At 36.1% G+C, this 16,055-nt stretch overlaps 1 protein-coding gene across 1 annotated transcript in view; it reads right to left on the bottom strand.

Moving 5' to 3' along the window:
* NUP62CL (nucleoporin 62 C-terminal like) overlaps positions 1-16,055 on the bottom strand; it is an 85,784-nt gene that overhangs the window by 42,510 nt on the left and 27,219 nt on the right. The window contains exons 2-3 of the mRNA XM_023203052.1: positions 9,826-9,927; positions 2,171-2,306 (exon numbers count right to left, since the gene is read on the bottom strand). Of these exons, the coding sequence (XP_023058820.1) occupies positions 2,171-2,306; positions 9,826-9,883 (194 nt within the window). The 5' untranslated portion in view covers positions 9,884-9,927. The remainder of the gene's footprint in view (positions 1-2,170; positions 2,307-9,825; positions 9,928-16,055) is intronic.

Below are 16,055 nucleotides of genomic sequence, written 5' to 3'. Positions count from 1 at the left end.
TTATAGAGCCAATATTACCCTGATATCAAAACTAGAGACATAAAAAAAGAAGAAAACTACAGACTAATATCTCTCATGAACTTAGATACAAAAGTCCTCAAACAAAATACCAGAAAACCAAATTTTAAAAAATATATCAAAAAATTATACACCATGATCAAGTGGGATTTATTCAACATATGCAGGGCTGGTTGAACATCTGAAAATCAATCAGTGTAATCTACCACTTCACCAAGATAAAGAAACAGAATCTTAAAAGACTATCAACTGAAGCTGAAAAAGCATTTGACACAAATTGATTTTTGACAAAGGTGCAAAAGCAATTTGGGGGGAAGATAGTCTTTCAATAAATGATGTTGGAAAAACTTGACATCTACAGACAAAAAAAAATTAATCTTGACCTAAACCTCACACCTTATATAAAAATTGACTCAAAATGGATCACAAGCTTAAATGTAAAATGTGAAACTATAAAACTTTTAGAAAAACACAGAAGAAAATCTTTGGGATCTAGGGCTAAGAAAAGATTTCTTATAATTGACACTAAAAGCACAATTCATTAAAAGAAAATGTGATAAATTGTAACTCATTAATTAAAGGTTTTGATAAAACAAAAGGACCCTGTTAAGAGGATGAAAAGCCAAGTTACATGTACAAGTATACAGTTAAAGAATATACTTATAAGCCACATATCTGACAAAAGACTGGCATGTAGAGTACATAACAAACTCTCAAAACCAAACAGTAAAAAAATCAAATAATCCAAGTAGAAAATGGACAAAAGATATGAACAGACATTTCACCAAAGAGGCTCTACTGGTGACAATAAACATGTGAAAAGACGTTCAACATCATTAGTCATCAGGGAAATGCAAATTAAAACCATAATGAGATATCACTTCACATCTGTCAGAAGGGCTAAAATAAAAAATAGTGACAACACCAAATTCTGGCAAGAATGCAGACAATCTGGATCACCCATACATTGCTAGTGGGCATGTAAAATGGCACAGTACTCTGGAAAAGAATTTGACAGTTTCTTAAAAAACAAAACAAACAAACAAAAAACATGTAACCACCATACCACCCGACAACTGCACTCCTAGGCATTTATCCCAGAGAAATACTTATATTCATAATAAACATGTACACCAATGTTCACACCAGCTTTTTTCATAATATCAAAAAAACTGGAAACAACCTGTATGTCCATCAACAGGTGAATGGTTAAACAAACCATGGTGCATCCAAAATACCATGGAATACTACTCAGAAATAAAAAAGAACAAACTATTGATGCGCATGACAACTTGCGCGGATCACAAGGAATTATGCTGAATAAAAAAATCCAGTTCCCAAAGGTCACATATATATGACTCTATCTACACAACACTCTTGAAATGTCAAGATTATAGAAATAGAGAACATTAATTGTTGCTCAGGGTCAAGGAAAGGAGGGGAGTGGGTGTGGCTATACAAGGGCAACAGGAGGAATCCTTGTAGTGATAAAACTGTTCTGAATTTTGACTGTAGCAATATCAATATCTTGGTTGTGATATTATACTATAGTACTGTTAAGATGTTATCACTGGAGGAAATGATATAAAGACCATACAGAATGTTGTGTATTATTTCTTACATATACATGTGACTCTACAATTATCTCAAAATAAAAAGCTTAACTTAAAAAATGAACAAATACTAGAGAGAAACATCATATACAGGCTCCAGAGTTTGACCGCCTGAATTTTAATCCTGGATCAACCATTAACAAGTATGCAACTATGAGCAGATTATAAAATCTCTGTATGCTCTCGTTTTCTCACCTACAAAAAGGGAATGAAAATACTGCCTAACTAATAGGGTTACTGTGAGGATAAATGACATGATGCTTGTAATGCATTGTCATCTTGCCAAACATACAGTAATTGCACAATAAGTGGTAGCTATTATTAGTAATAGTAATGATTCTATTATAATGATATTCAGAAGGCAAAGGTGTGCTGTTGGTTATTCAACTTCCTAAGCTACAGAAATCTTTCTCTTAACTGTCCCCTCAACTCAATCATTTAGCTAACTTTCAAATATTATTCTAAAGTTATCCAAGCAAATGTCTTGTACATGATAAATAAAATGAAACACATGCCAGTTTTTAAATAAATAGGCTTACCTAACAGTTGAAGTATAAGGTACAAGGTTTTCAAACCCTCTTGGTGACAGTTGGTTTTGGTTCACAGTAAAGCCACTGGTGATTGTGGTAGTAGTGTTGGTGGTGAAAGTGGTAGTGGTAGTCGTTGAAGTTGTAACTGGAAAATAAAGTGTATAATGTTAGTAAGAAATGAGAAATTGTTTCATTTAAGCCTTTATCATTCAGATTTAAAATTATGGAGGCATTTTTAAAAATACAAATTTGAATTCAAAGATGCAGATTTGAATTCCACACTGTTGTAATATGAAATAATAAATGGCAGGCTAGGTACCTGGATTAACTTTCCAGCTGAAAACTAAAAATCCTGGATAAATTCATAGAAAAATAAAACTTCTAACCAGCCCAATAACCATGAAAGAAATCAAATCAATCTTCAAAATTCTTCTCATAAGGAAAACTCCAGTCCCAGATGTCACTGCTGGTAAGTTTTATGAAACTGTCAAGAAAAGAATAATTGCAATTTACAAAAGATCTCTGTACATCTATATCTTTGCATACTTACATGACTGTATCTGTGTAATTAATTCCTAGAAATAAAATTTCTAGATCAAAGTGTCAGCATGCTCTAAATTTTAACATAACTTGCCAAATTGCCCTATCTAAACGATTTTGCCAATTTATGTCCCTATCAATAGGAAAGAGTGCCTATTTCTTTATACCACAGTCAATACTAGGCATGCATTTTTGCAAATCCTAGTCAAAAGCCTCTCAAAGCTTTATCTACAGCCCAGACTCTCTCTTATGTGTCTTTTTCTGTTACACCCCTATTAGAATGTCCTGCTCTCTATAGATAAAATCCTAAGTATCCTTCATGGCTTGACTCAAATTCTTTGTTCCCCATATTTATCACCTACTTCTCTCCTACTCAGAGTTTCCTTTGGTTTTCTAAATTTCTGCAGCACTTTTGGTTCTTATTACACACTGAGCACTTAATGAACAATGCATAGAAAATTGTGGCTGCTAGGGAACTGGGAAGGTTTTATTTTCTTCTTTTTGGTCTCTGTATTTTCAAATGTTCTTACAACTAGTAAATGTTGCTTCTGTAACAAGGAATCTGTTATGAAAATATAATGTACATGATTGTTTGTTTTATGTTAGCTTTGCTTTCCAAATTAGCAATAGTTTCAGATTGATGGCCACACCAGATAAATGCATAAACCATGGTGCCTGCTACAAGCACTGACTACTCTGACAGAGGCTGGCCTGAGGGAACATTCCTGCTGAGGGAACAAGCTCAAATACCGATTCTTTGTTCCAGATAACTGTCCTTTTTGTTCCTGGTTCACAGTTGACTGGGCAGGATGGCCAACTGAAGGATGGGAAGCCATCCAATGTACTACTAGCAGCCTACCTGAGGGTCTGGCACAAAAAGCTCTAGCGAAACAGGATTAATATGAGTCAGAATTTCATTTCCAAAAATTTAGCAATATGGAAAAAATCTGACTCTAGGCAGATACTGGGAAATATTTCCAAAAGTACAGAAGGAATCCAACTATAGGCAGAGAGACTTGATAGGACTGACAGAAGAAGGAGATGAAGTAGAAGTAAGGGACCATGAGCAAGTCACAATTAAGGATAAGGTAAAGCAGGAAGGCAGAGAAAGAGGTAAGGAAACCAATGAGAAATTTAAAAAAAGAAAAAAGTAGACAAAGGGAGAATAACCTAATTATGCCTATGCAATATTTGATTTGGCAGGTCCCTAAAGCTGCCTTAAGAATAATCTTAAGTTCCAATTTCCTTGAAGTAACAGTGTCATGGCAATGGCTTTACTTGAATTCCACGAGACTCCATTTCCTTTTTGGCCACAAAGGTTCTCATGATAATTCCCCATTCTTTATGTTAGCCCTTGTGAGGGTGAAATGTGCACCACAGAGGAAGACCATGCCCAATCACAAAGAAGCCCAGGAGTCACTATGGTTAGAACAGTGGAGAGATTACAGGTTGGATCTTGCGTGATATTCTTTACAACCATAAGTCATCATTTTATTCATCTGAGAACAAAAATCTTTTCTGAAAGGAAAACCTTCCTCAGAAATGCTAAAAATTAATGATAATGCCAATAGACTCCCTTTATTGATTAATTCACCCAAACACTGAGTAACTACTGCATTCAAGAGAGAAATAAATTAAAAAAAAAAAAAATGAGCCCTTCTTGTAAAGGAGAATATCTTCACCCAAAGATGGTTTTCTAATAAAGTAATCTGTATTTCCTAACATGGATAGGTATTCAAAGATGTATAATTGGCTAGGCAGGGTGGCTCACACCTGTAATCCCAGCACTTTGGGAGGCCGAAGCAGGTATATCACTGGAGGTCAGGAGTTTGAGACGAGCCTGGCCAACATGGTGAAACCCCATCTCTACTAAAAATACAAAAATCAGCCAGATGTGGTGCACACCTGTAATCCCAGCTACTCAGGAGGCTAAGTGAGCGACAGAGTGAGATTCTGTCTCAAAAAAAAAAAAAAAAGAAAAGAAAAAAGATGTATACTTAAGAGGAAATAGCAAATTCTAAGAATGTGTATACACACACACACACAGAGTATGGTACCATTTTTATAAAACAAATTTAAAATATGTCTGTATATGCTTAGAAAAAAGTCTAGAAAGATAAACTGTTCTCTCTAGAGGGAGTGATATGTATATATGCATATATGTATTGTTTTTACCTATAAGCAGCACAAACATAAAGGAATCCTGAGTCATTTTAAAATGGTATGATTATTTTAACTTCTTTTTTTTGTTTGTTTTTGACATGGAGTCTCGTTCTGTCACCCAGGCTGGAGTGCAGTGGCACGATCTTGGCTCACTGCAACCTCCACCACCCAGGTTCAAGCAATTCTCCTGCCTCAGCCTCCCGAGTAGCTGGGACTACAGGCACGTGCCACCACACCCGGCTAATTTTTTCTTATTTTTAGTAGAGATGGGGTTTCACTGTGCTAGCCAGCATGGTCTTGATCTCCTGACCTCGTGATCCGCCCGCCTCAGCCTCTCAAAGTGCTGGGATTACAGGCGTGAGCCACCACACCCGGCCTATTTTAACTTTTTATACAGTTTTATTTTTGTTATCTTTCATGCTATTTTTAAAGGCATAAATTAACTCTGGCATAGTCAAATAATATTTCAATTAATACCTAGTAAAGGAATGGGTTTGGAAGTTGTATCACAGTTTGATTTTGCAAATTACAACTTTGGTCTTAACTGGTTAATACAGTCAATACTACATTATCTGTGTAGTAAAGCAGAAGTATGGTTCTAAAAATAATACAAAAAACTACATACCAAATTTGAACTCACATTTCAATAAATCTCATTCTGATAGTCTTAAAAATCATTGCATAAAATAGTGAAAATAGTCTTTAAAATATTCTACTATCCAGTTTTCCTATCCTGTCCCTGATCAACAACTATATATCTTATTCCATGCCGGAAATGGACATCATCACCTTCCCAGACTATAAAAAGCAAACTTCTCTTAAAATTTGGTGATTATACCTAGGGCAGAGAGTAATCCCAAGTGGCTGTAAATCTGCAGATACAAACACTTGAAAGCTGCTCTGCAAGACTGGTTAGTGAGATGAAGAATCTGAATAAGTAAATACACTTGAAGAGAAAGAAAGGTAAGTAGGGAAAAAGAACACCCCAAATTGGGGCTGTCAGGTTGAGACATACCTAATGGGGAGAAGGGTAAGTGCGTTAGGTCCTGGTGGGTGAAATGATGTGTATTAGTCTGTTCTCACGCTGCTAATAAAGACATACCCGAGACTGGATAGTTTATAAAGGAAAGAGGTTTAATTGACTCACAGTTCCACATGGCTGAGGAGGCCTCACAATCATGACAGAAGGTGAATGAGGAGCGAAGTCACATCTTACATGGTGGCAGGCAAGAGAGCTTGTGTAAGGGAACTCCCTTTTATAAAACCATCATATCTTGTGAGATTTATTCACTATCACAAGAACAGCATGAGAAAGACCCGTCCCCATGATTCAGTTACCTCTCACCAGGTCCCTCCCACAACACATGGGAATTACGGGAGCTACAATTCAAGATGAGATTTGTGTGAGGACACAGCCAAATCATATCATGGTGCTAAGGGATGGGCTAGTGGCAAAAGTAGTATTTGTAGGAAGGAATTTGAGACTTGTATAGATAAGGGCTGGATGTGACAGCATCATCAAAGAGGCTGCCCATTCATATTTCAGTGATTCAACCCATAACTAAAAGAACCAGGTTTTATTTTGTCATTGTTTTATGGGGAAATAATGTGTTACATTTTTTGCGAATATGGTAACTTGCAACGTTCTTATGACACACCCTTCACAAGTCTCATACATTGGCCAGTTAGCCCACTAAACAGTAGAAACTCATAAGGTCATGTAAAAGAATAAATAAAGAGATGAGGCCAGGTGTGGTGCCTCATGCCTACAAGTTCAGCACTTTGGGAAGCCAAGGTGGGAGGATAGCTTGAGCCCAGAAGTTTGAGACCAGCCTGGACAATGTAGTGAGACCCCATCTCTACGAAAAAAAAAAAAAAAAAAATCAGCCAGGCATGGTGGTGCACACCTGTAGTTCCAGATACTCAGGAACTGGTGGGAGGTGGGAGGATCACTTGAATCCAGGAGTTTGAGACCAGCCTGGACAATGTAGTGAGACCTCATCTCTACTAAAAAAAAAAATTAGTTGGTCATGGTGGTGCATGCCTGCAGTCCCAGGTATTCAGAAGGCTGAGGTGGGAGGATCACATAAATCCAGGAGATTAGGCTGCAGTCAGCTATAATCATGCCACTGCACTCTAACCTGGGTGACAAAGTGAGACTGTATCTTAAAAAAAAGAGAGGGATGATATACGTGTCTGTTTAGAAATAATTATTTTAAGCTTAAAAGGGATTGACTTTTAGTTTAAGCCAGATTAAAAAAGAGTCATTTCATCCCTACGTAAACTTTTTAAAGTAAAAACAAATAAGACTGCTCCAAAATGGAGTCTAACTTAAAAGACAGGTTTAGGTAGATGACCCCTTACCACCCAGCTCACAATAGCTATGGGGCAATGGATAACCAAGTCTTCTTCCACCTACAACCTAACTAGCTCCTAAGTGGCAGAAACAAATTTAGAATAGGTCTAGAGAAACTCCTGTAATCAACTTTAGAAGAGGGTCAACTTTAATAGAGGTCAAAACTTAAATTAACTTTTAGAGAAAAAAAGAAAACTTTATCAATCTCAACCAGCTAAATACTGTGATCAATAACAAAAATTCTTAAGTTTGATGGTTGGCAAGAATTTGGCAGCTGTTTTGACTGTAGTCATCTCAAAGAAGTAACATCATTGATATCAACTGTCTCATTCTACTCTTTGGCAATCATCTACATAAACATATTAGTGTACCTTTTGGATACTCTGATGAGATGGTCAAAACCACTTAGCCGTAAAAGCCATAGAACTTACTTACTGCTTGTTATAAAGCACATTTCCAGTGAGAGCCCCAAGACATCCTGATACTTCTAAAATTTTATTAACTACAGTAGGAGCTGCTCCACCTGCTCCAGGGAATTTTAATGCAAATCCCAAGGTTATAATATTAAATGTTCTAGCTGAAGTTGTTGGAGCACCAACAGCAGAGAACAACATAATATTAACTATTACCCTTTAAATCAAAAACAGTGAGAAATTTATATAGTCTTTTTCATCTGAAGAGTCCTTTAGATAATTTTGGTTAAACTTCAAAATACCATGGTCAATCCATTTATATGAAATGTCCAGAAAAGGCAAATCTATGGAGATAGAAAACAGATTAGTGGTTGTCTGTGGCTGAGGGATCTTATTGGAATGATGTAAATGCTCTAAAACTAAATACAGTGATGGTTACACAATTCGATAAACTTACTAAAATTTCTGTATTGCATACTTAAAGTAAGTTAATTTTATGATGTATAATTTATAATTCATTAAAGTTAATTAAAAGATATTGTGGTCCCAATATATTTTCATTTTGTAGACAAGGACATCAGAGGGAGATAAGTGGGGGAACCTGTCAAAGGTCAGAGAGCAAGTTTTGACTGAACATGGAATTAATTCAATAATTTTAACTCCAAACCTTGGACATGGTCATATTCATGAAATCTATCATAGTTGAGAAGGATACTGCTTACATATATCAAAATGGTTCTAGAGTCATAGTCATGTCTCAAAATTGAAGTCTAAGTGGTAGAAAATATAAGTCATGTGGTAACCAATCTTAACTAATGCCTAACTATGCCAATAGCACAAGAGGATGGTGATGGTTAATTGAGCATTATTCATGCTCAATTAAGCATCAAACATTTTCTGGCTAGTTTTATTCCCAGGAATGGAGACAATCTTACTGTCATAGAGCTGGGGAGGGGGGCTATTACAGCTAGGATTACAACAAAATTTAATGATGAACATTATGATATTGTGAAGAAGAAACTTTGAAAGAAGTCAGTTTATAGAGACCTGTAAGAAAAAATTGCCTAAGGCCTACAACTAACTTTCTTACTTTCTCTTTCTTTCTTTCTTTCTTTCTTTCTTTCTTTCTTTCTTTCTTTCTTTCTTTCCTTTCTTTCTTTCTTTCTTTCTCTCTCTCTTTTTCTTTCTTTCTTTCTTTTTCTTTCTCTTTCTTTCTCTCTCTCTCCCTCCCTCCCTCTCTTTCTTCCTTCCTTTCCTTCCTTTTTTTTGTTTGACAGGGTCTTACTATTCCACCCAGGCTGGAGTGCAGTGGTGCAATCTTGGCTCACTGCAGCCTTGACCTCCTGGGCTCAAGCAGTCCTCCCACCTCAGCCTCCCCAGTAGCTGGGACTACAGGCACACACCACTATATCCGGCAAATTTTTGTATTTTTTGTAGAGACAGGGTTTCACCATGTTGCCCAGGCTGGTCTCAAACGCCTGGGCTCAAGCAATCTACCTGCCATGGCCTCCCAAAATGCTGGGATTACAGGCATGAGCCACTGAGCCTGGCCTGAATTCAGTATTTCCAACATTTGCTATTACTATACTAATGGAAAATGTGTAACAAAGAAGTTGAGGTTACGAGATAATGTCTCACATCTCAGCTCAAAGCATCCAGAGAGATGGTCCTCTTCAAGGGGTGAGGTCACAAGACATCACACAATATCAATTAGAACCCCAAAACTACAGCTGGCCCTTTGTCATGTTCCACTTCTGATAGGTAAAATGTAAGGACCACAAACCAGGTCGGTATCGAAAAACACACTATAGGAAGGCTCCAACATTTATTTCCCATTTTATCTTAGTCACATGGATAAGGACTTCTCCCCTTCAGAAATACTTGGCAAAACTCCCACTCTCCCTACTGTTAATAGCTTCAAGAAGTTGTTTCAAAGCATCACAATATTAATGAATTATATGCTTAAAGTTAGCATTTTAAGCTATAATAACCATGTTAACGTAAAAAAATTCACAGCTAAAGCCATGAGAATTAGGTTCTTAAGCAAAGCTACTATTGATATCAGCAATTATAAATGGGTTCAAGAATAATGATAATTTCTGAGACACAGGAGATCTGTAGCATATACTGGCAAATTGAGTAAGGTGGCCTCATGAGAAATTACAGTATTTTCTTTGGAATTAGTAACTTACATGAGAGCCCAATAGCAGCCGTGGAGGTCAAAGCATTTGATACTGAGGTAAACTGCATGGTGCTACTAGTGGTGGTGGCAACAGCAGCTGCTGGAGCCAAACCTAAAAATCAAAGTAACAAAAGGAAAAATATGTCACGAAAAATAATTTTTAAAAGTAAAACACCATTATAACAAGGTTCATCAATATGGAGAAATAAAAACAAAGCAAGGAAAAGCAGGTATCCTGAAACCTAATCAATAAGACAGAGTAAAAGCTTGATTAAAAAAACAGTTCATTGGTACTACTTTAGTATAGTCAGTCTTCTAGCACCATCATAACAAAGAAATTCTACTTTACTGAAAAAGAAGTCCTAAGAGGGGGGATCCACTTCCAGAACTGCAGCATAAAAAGTCCCATGAACCTGTTCCAAGTAAATCCATAACCAGCAAAAAGTTCCAGCAAAAAGTTGTGTTTTTTTTCTTTAAATTGGAAATGGCTAGAAATTGTTCTAAGAGCCCATGGCAAATGAAGAAACATTTATTCAAGAAAATCTGCTAAAACTCAGTAATCTAACAGTGACAGTCTATGGCATATGAGCCACAAGGCACTCCTTTCCTTTCACCATCCCCTTGTCTACCTTGACAGAAGCTACTCCCCAGGGAGGGGTAGCCAAAACTAGACTCCCTCTGACCCCAGCTCCCAGTCAAGGAATAGAGTATCCCAATGGGAGAGACAAGTAGCCAGCATTTCTTATACTTCCAACACAGAGTTGAAGGGGCGAAATTCCTGTTGAATATAGCCAAGAGTTCAAGGGCTCCCTTCCTTTACTCACAGGGTAGCGACTCAACCCCAAGCAGAGAAGGCTGAGAACACTGAGGCCCCAATCACCCTCACCCTGATTATCCCAGCCCAGTTCACTTGCAGGGTTAAGGTCCACACCTGAAGAGGTAAGCAAGAAGACCAGTGGCTACTGTCACTGCCCAGTACCCAAAGCACTGGCTGAACGATTCTGCCCAGGGATAAAGGCCATTCATAAGAACAGAGGGCTCCCAAGCCATCCCCAAAAGAACTGACTTTATTGAAACAGAATATGAGGACATTCAAGTCCAAAACCTTACTCTAAAAAATGGAGATTTGGGAGGTAAACAATTAAGAGGAGGCAGGGAACTTTACGAGAATAACAATTTAGGGTGTAAGTCGGCTGGTTTATCAGAGATAACCAGGGGAAAAGAAAGCTGAAAAGGGCTGTCCTGAAATCAGAAGAATGAAGTACTGATGTACACTACAACATGAATGAATCTTGAAAACATTATGCTAAATGTAAGAAGCCAGACCAAAAAAGCAAACAAAAAAAAAGTTTCATATTGTGAAATTCTATTTATATGAAATGTCCAGAATAGGCAAATTCATAGACAGAAAGTATATTAATGATTCCCAGGGGCTGGGAGGAATAGGTAATGGGGAGTGACTGCTAATGGGTATAGGGTTTTTTGTGGGGGGGCGATGAAAATGTTCTCAAATTACATAGTGGTGATAGTTGTACACTATGTGACTATATTAAAAACCACTGAATTGTATACTTAAAAATGGTGAATTTTAAGATATGTGAATTATACCTCAATTATGCTATTATTAAAAAAATACATTATCATCTCAATAGAAGCAGTAAAAGCATTTGATAAAATCCAATACCCTTTCATGGCACAAACACTCAACAAATTAGGAAGAGAAGGGAGCTTCCTAAACAGGATAAAGGGCACTAATGAATAAGCTATAGTAACATCACACTTAATGGAGAAAGACTAAATACTTTCCCACTACCATCAGAAACAAAACAAGGATGTCTGCTCTAACCACTTCGATTCAACAATACATGGAAAATTCTAGCCAGGACAATAGGCAGGAAAAAGAAATAAAACGCATGTAGATTGAAAAGAAAGAAGTAAAACTATCTCTATTCATAGATGACATGATCATGAACACAGAAAATTCTAAGAAATAAAAAATCTACTAGAACAATAAACAAGTTCTGTAAGGTTGCAGGATACAAGATTAATATACAAAAATAAATTACATTTCTATATTATAACAATGAACAATACAAAATGAAAGAAAGTAAGAATATAATTCCATTTATGATTGCTCACAAAGAAATACTGAAGGACAATTTTTAAATTACATAATGTACACAAAAATATGAAACATCATTTGAAGAAATTAAAGATGTTCTAAATAAATAAAAAGATATGTTTACGGATCAAAAGACTTACTATTGCTAATATGGTATGATAGACAGAAAACTGGTCCCCAAAGATGGCCTAATACCCAGAACCTGTGAACATATTGCCTTACTTGATAAAAGGGACTTTACAGATGGGATTAAGGTTAAATACCTTGAGATATCCTGAATTATCCAAGTGAGAAAATTTAATGACCCCAATCCTTTAAAGTAGAGAACCTTTCCAGGATGTGGTCAGAGGTAGATGGGACTACAAGAGAATGGTCAGAAAGACACAAAATTGCTGATACAAATGGCCAAGAAAGCACATGAAAACATGCTCACTATCTTTAGTCATTAGGGAATTGCAAATCAAAGCCACAATGAGATACTGCATTATACCCATTAGGATGGCTATAATCAAAAAGATAGATCAAGTGTTGATGAGGACGTGGAGAAATTGGAATTTTTTAACACTGCTGTTGGAAATGTAAAATGCTGTACCTCTTTGGAAAACTGTCTGACATTTCCTCAAAGGGCTAACATAGTGTTACCGTATGACCCAGCAATTCTACTCTTAGGGATATATATATACATGCCAAAAAGAGATGAAACATATATTCACACAAAAACATATATGTGAATATTCATGGCAGTATTATTCAAAACAGACAAGAGGTAGAAACCCAAATGCCTATTAACTGATGAATAGATGAATAAAACACAGTGTATCCATGCAATAGAATTGTACTTGCCGTAAAAGAAAAAGTAGTAATACATGCTACCACATGAATGAGTTTTGAAAGCATGCGAAGTGAAAGAAGCTAGTCACAAAAGACCAAATAATATATTATTCCATTTATTAAAAATACATGATTCCATTACAGAGACAAAATGTAGATTAGTGGTTGCCAAGGACTGGGGAAAAGGAGGAATGGGCAATGACTGCTAATGGGTAGAGAGTTTATTTTGGGGATGATGAAAATATTCTAATATGGCCTATTGTAATGGTGGCTGCATAGCTCTGTGAATCACTGAACTGTACATTTTAAATGGGTGAACTGTACAGTATGTAAAGAATAAATGAAGGTCTGGAATAAATTTTCAGAAAACAGATTACCTGCCTCTTTAAAAAGAAAACTATAAGAATAAATTAATGCATAATGACACAAATAAGATTAATGAGTTACTTGAAAGCAAAGTTCATATCTTTTCATCCCCACTACAGATCAATGCACATGGCACATAATAGTAATTGTTCAATAAGTGTTTCTGCTGAATTGAACCAACTTTTTCTAGACTCTAACACACAATTACAGATATTCTATTTTACCTTTAAAAAGAAAAGGTGCTTAATAAGTAACTGTACTTGCATCTATTATTGCCTGCATTCAACTGTCATGGTGACAAGTGATGTAAGGTTCTGCTATCCAAAACATCTAGGTCCTCTGGGGTTGAAAGAGACAGAAAGGAGATATGGGGAAGGAATTGGAAACTTTACCACATACAAAAACTACTTAAAATTTATACAGCGCAATATCCCTATGTTTCATTTAGGAGAAGAACCATATGTATACTTTTAAAGAAATAACCAATTGTACTTTGGGAGGCCAAGTCGGGAGGATAGAGGTCAAGAGATAAAGACCATCCTGGCCAACATGGTGAAACCCCGTCTCTACTAAAAATAAAAAATAAATTAGTGGGGTGTAGTGGTGCACGCCTGTAGTCCCAGCTACTCAGGAGGCCGAGGCAGGAGAATCGCTTGAACCCAGGAGGTGGAGGTTGCACTGAGCCGAGATTGTGCCACTGCACTCCAGCCTGGTGACAAAGCAAGACTCCATTAAAAAAAAAAAAAAAAAAAAAAAAAAGGAAGAAAGAAATAACCAATTGTATAGCAAAGGCATTTATATTTACAATTCATTACCTATCTGAGAGGTTGAATTTTTAATATGGGTTTCATTGGTACTTCAATTTTTTTCATTTGAAATTGCCTATTCATGTCACCTGCCCATTTTCACATCAAAGAATACTGTCTTATTACTGATATTTTCAAATTTTATTTTAAAATTACATAGATATATTGCATAATAGTGCATAATAGTGGGGGTTGGGCTTCTAGTGTACCCATCAGCCAAATAGTGAACACAGTACCCAATAAGTAATTTTTCAACCTTTACCCCCACCCCCAACTCTCTCCCTTTGGAGTCCCTAGTGCTTATTATTTTCATCTTAACGTCCATGTGTACCTACTGTTTAGCTCCCACTTATACATGAGAACATGTGATATTTGATTGTCTTTTTCTGAGTTACTTCTCTTAGTTAGGCCTCTGGCTCCATCCATGATATCATAAAGGATATGATTTCATTCTTTTTATGGCTGCATAGTCCAATGAACCACTTATGGACATTTAGGTTGATTTCATGACTTTGCCATTGTGAACAGTGCTACAATAAACATATAAGTGCAGATGTCTTTTTTATATACTGGTTTCTTTTCCTTTGTGTAGATATCCAGCAGTGGAATTGCTAAATCAAAAGGTGGTTCTATTTTTAATTATCTGAGAAATCTCCATATTGCTTTCCATAGAAATTGAGACAATTTACATTCCTACCAATGCTATTACTGATTTTTAATAAAAGTGTATATCAAGGCTATTTATTTTGTCATATGTTGCAATAATTCCTCTACCCCAGTTTGTCATTCAGTTTTTACTTTATTTTTATGTAGTCAAATCTTTCCAACATTTTTTTTCTGGTATATGTCTCCATATAATAGTCTGTGTCTTCATATCATGTTTAAAAAGACTTTTCTCTTAAACGTATGAAAAGGTGCTCAACCTCATTTTTAAGAGAAAATTGCAAATTATAACTACATTGAGAATAATTTGATTTAACAAATGACAATAAGTCAAAAACTAAACACACTCTGTTAAAGACACTATAAAGAAGCAGGCAGCCTCACAGGTTCCAAATGGGGGGATAAATTGGTACAACTATGGGAAACAAGTGGTCAATGTTTTAAAAATTACAAATGCATCTATCTTTTGAACCAGCAATACTTTTTCTGGAAATTTAGCCCCAAAAATATACTTGCATACCCGTAAAATGACACGTAAAATGATACCAATTGCATCACTGTTTGTATTAGTAAAGGATTATGTAAACAACCCAAATGGCCATCAGCAAGGGACTGGATATATAAATTATAGCACATCCAGAGCATGGACTACTATGATCCTATTGACGAGTTGATGGGTGCTGACGAGTTGATTGGTGCAGCACACCAACATGGCACAAGTACACATATAAAACAAACCTGCACGTTATGCACATGTACCCTAGAACTTAAAGTATAATAATAATAATAATAATAATAATAATAATAATAATAATAATAAAGTACTCAGGAAAAACATACTGAGGAAGCTCTCTATGTACTGACTAATGTGAAGACATTCCAAATGTGTAAAATAAGCATATAAAGTTTTTAAGTTTGAAAAGCAAGGTACAGAATAGTGTATAGAGTATACCATTTATATCAAAAAAGGCAGAGGACTAAGAATACGTATTTTTATTTCTCAACAAACTCATGAAGAAGCTCTGGAAAGACATATACAATTACTGTGGTTAACTGAGTATGGGAAAGGGGCAGGGGTAATAAAGATGTAGATGGGAAATAATATACCTATTTGTGCTATTTATAGTTTTATTTTTGAATCATTTGACTATATTATTTTAAACTCCTATAGAAATGCTTATCTCCTCAACTCCAGAAATATTATTTACATATTTTCATATTCACCTATGCTTTAAAAAAAATTTATGGTTTCGCTTTTTTTTTTTTTTTTTTTTTGAGGCAGAGTCTTGCTTTGTCACCCAGCTGGAGTGGTGCAGTGGCACGATCTCGGCTCACTGCAACCTCCGCCTCCTGGGTTCAAGTGATTCTCCTGCCTCAGCCTCCCTAGTAGCTGGGACTACAGGCATGCACCACAACGCCCAGCTTTTTTTTTTTTTTTTTTTTTTTTTTTTG

The sequence above is a fragment of the Piliocolobus tephrosceles genome, chromosome 12, assembly GCF_002776525.5.
Source record: "Piliocolobus tephrosceles isolate RC106 chromosome 12, ASM277652v3, whole genome shotgun sequence".
Classification (NCBI taxonomy): Eukaryota; Metazoa; Chordata; class Mammalia; order Primates; family Cercopithecidae; genus Piliocolobus; species Piliocolobus tephrosceles.
This window is presented reverse-complemented; position numbering and strand designations above follow the sequence as displayed.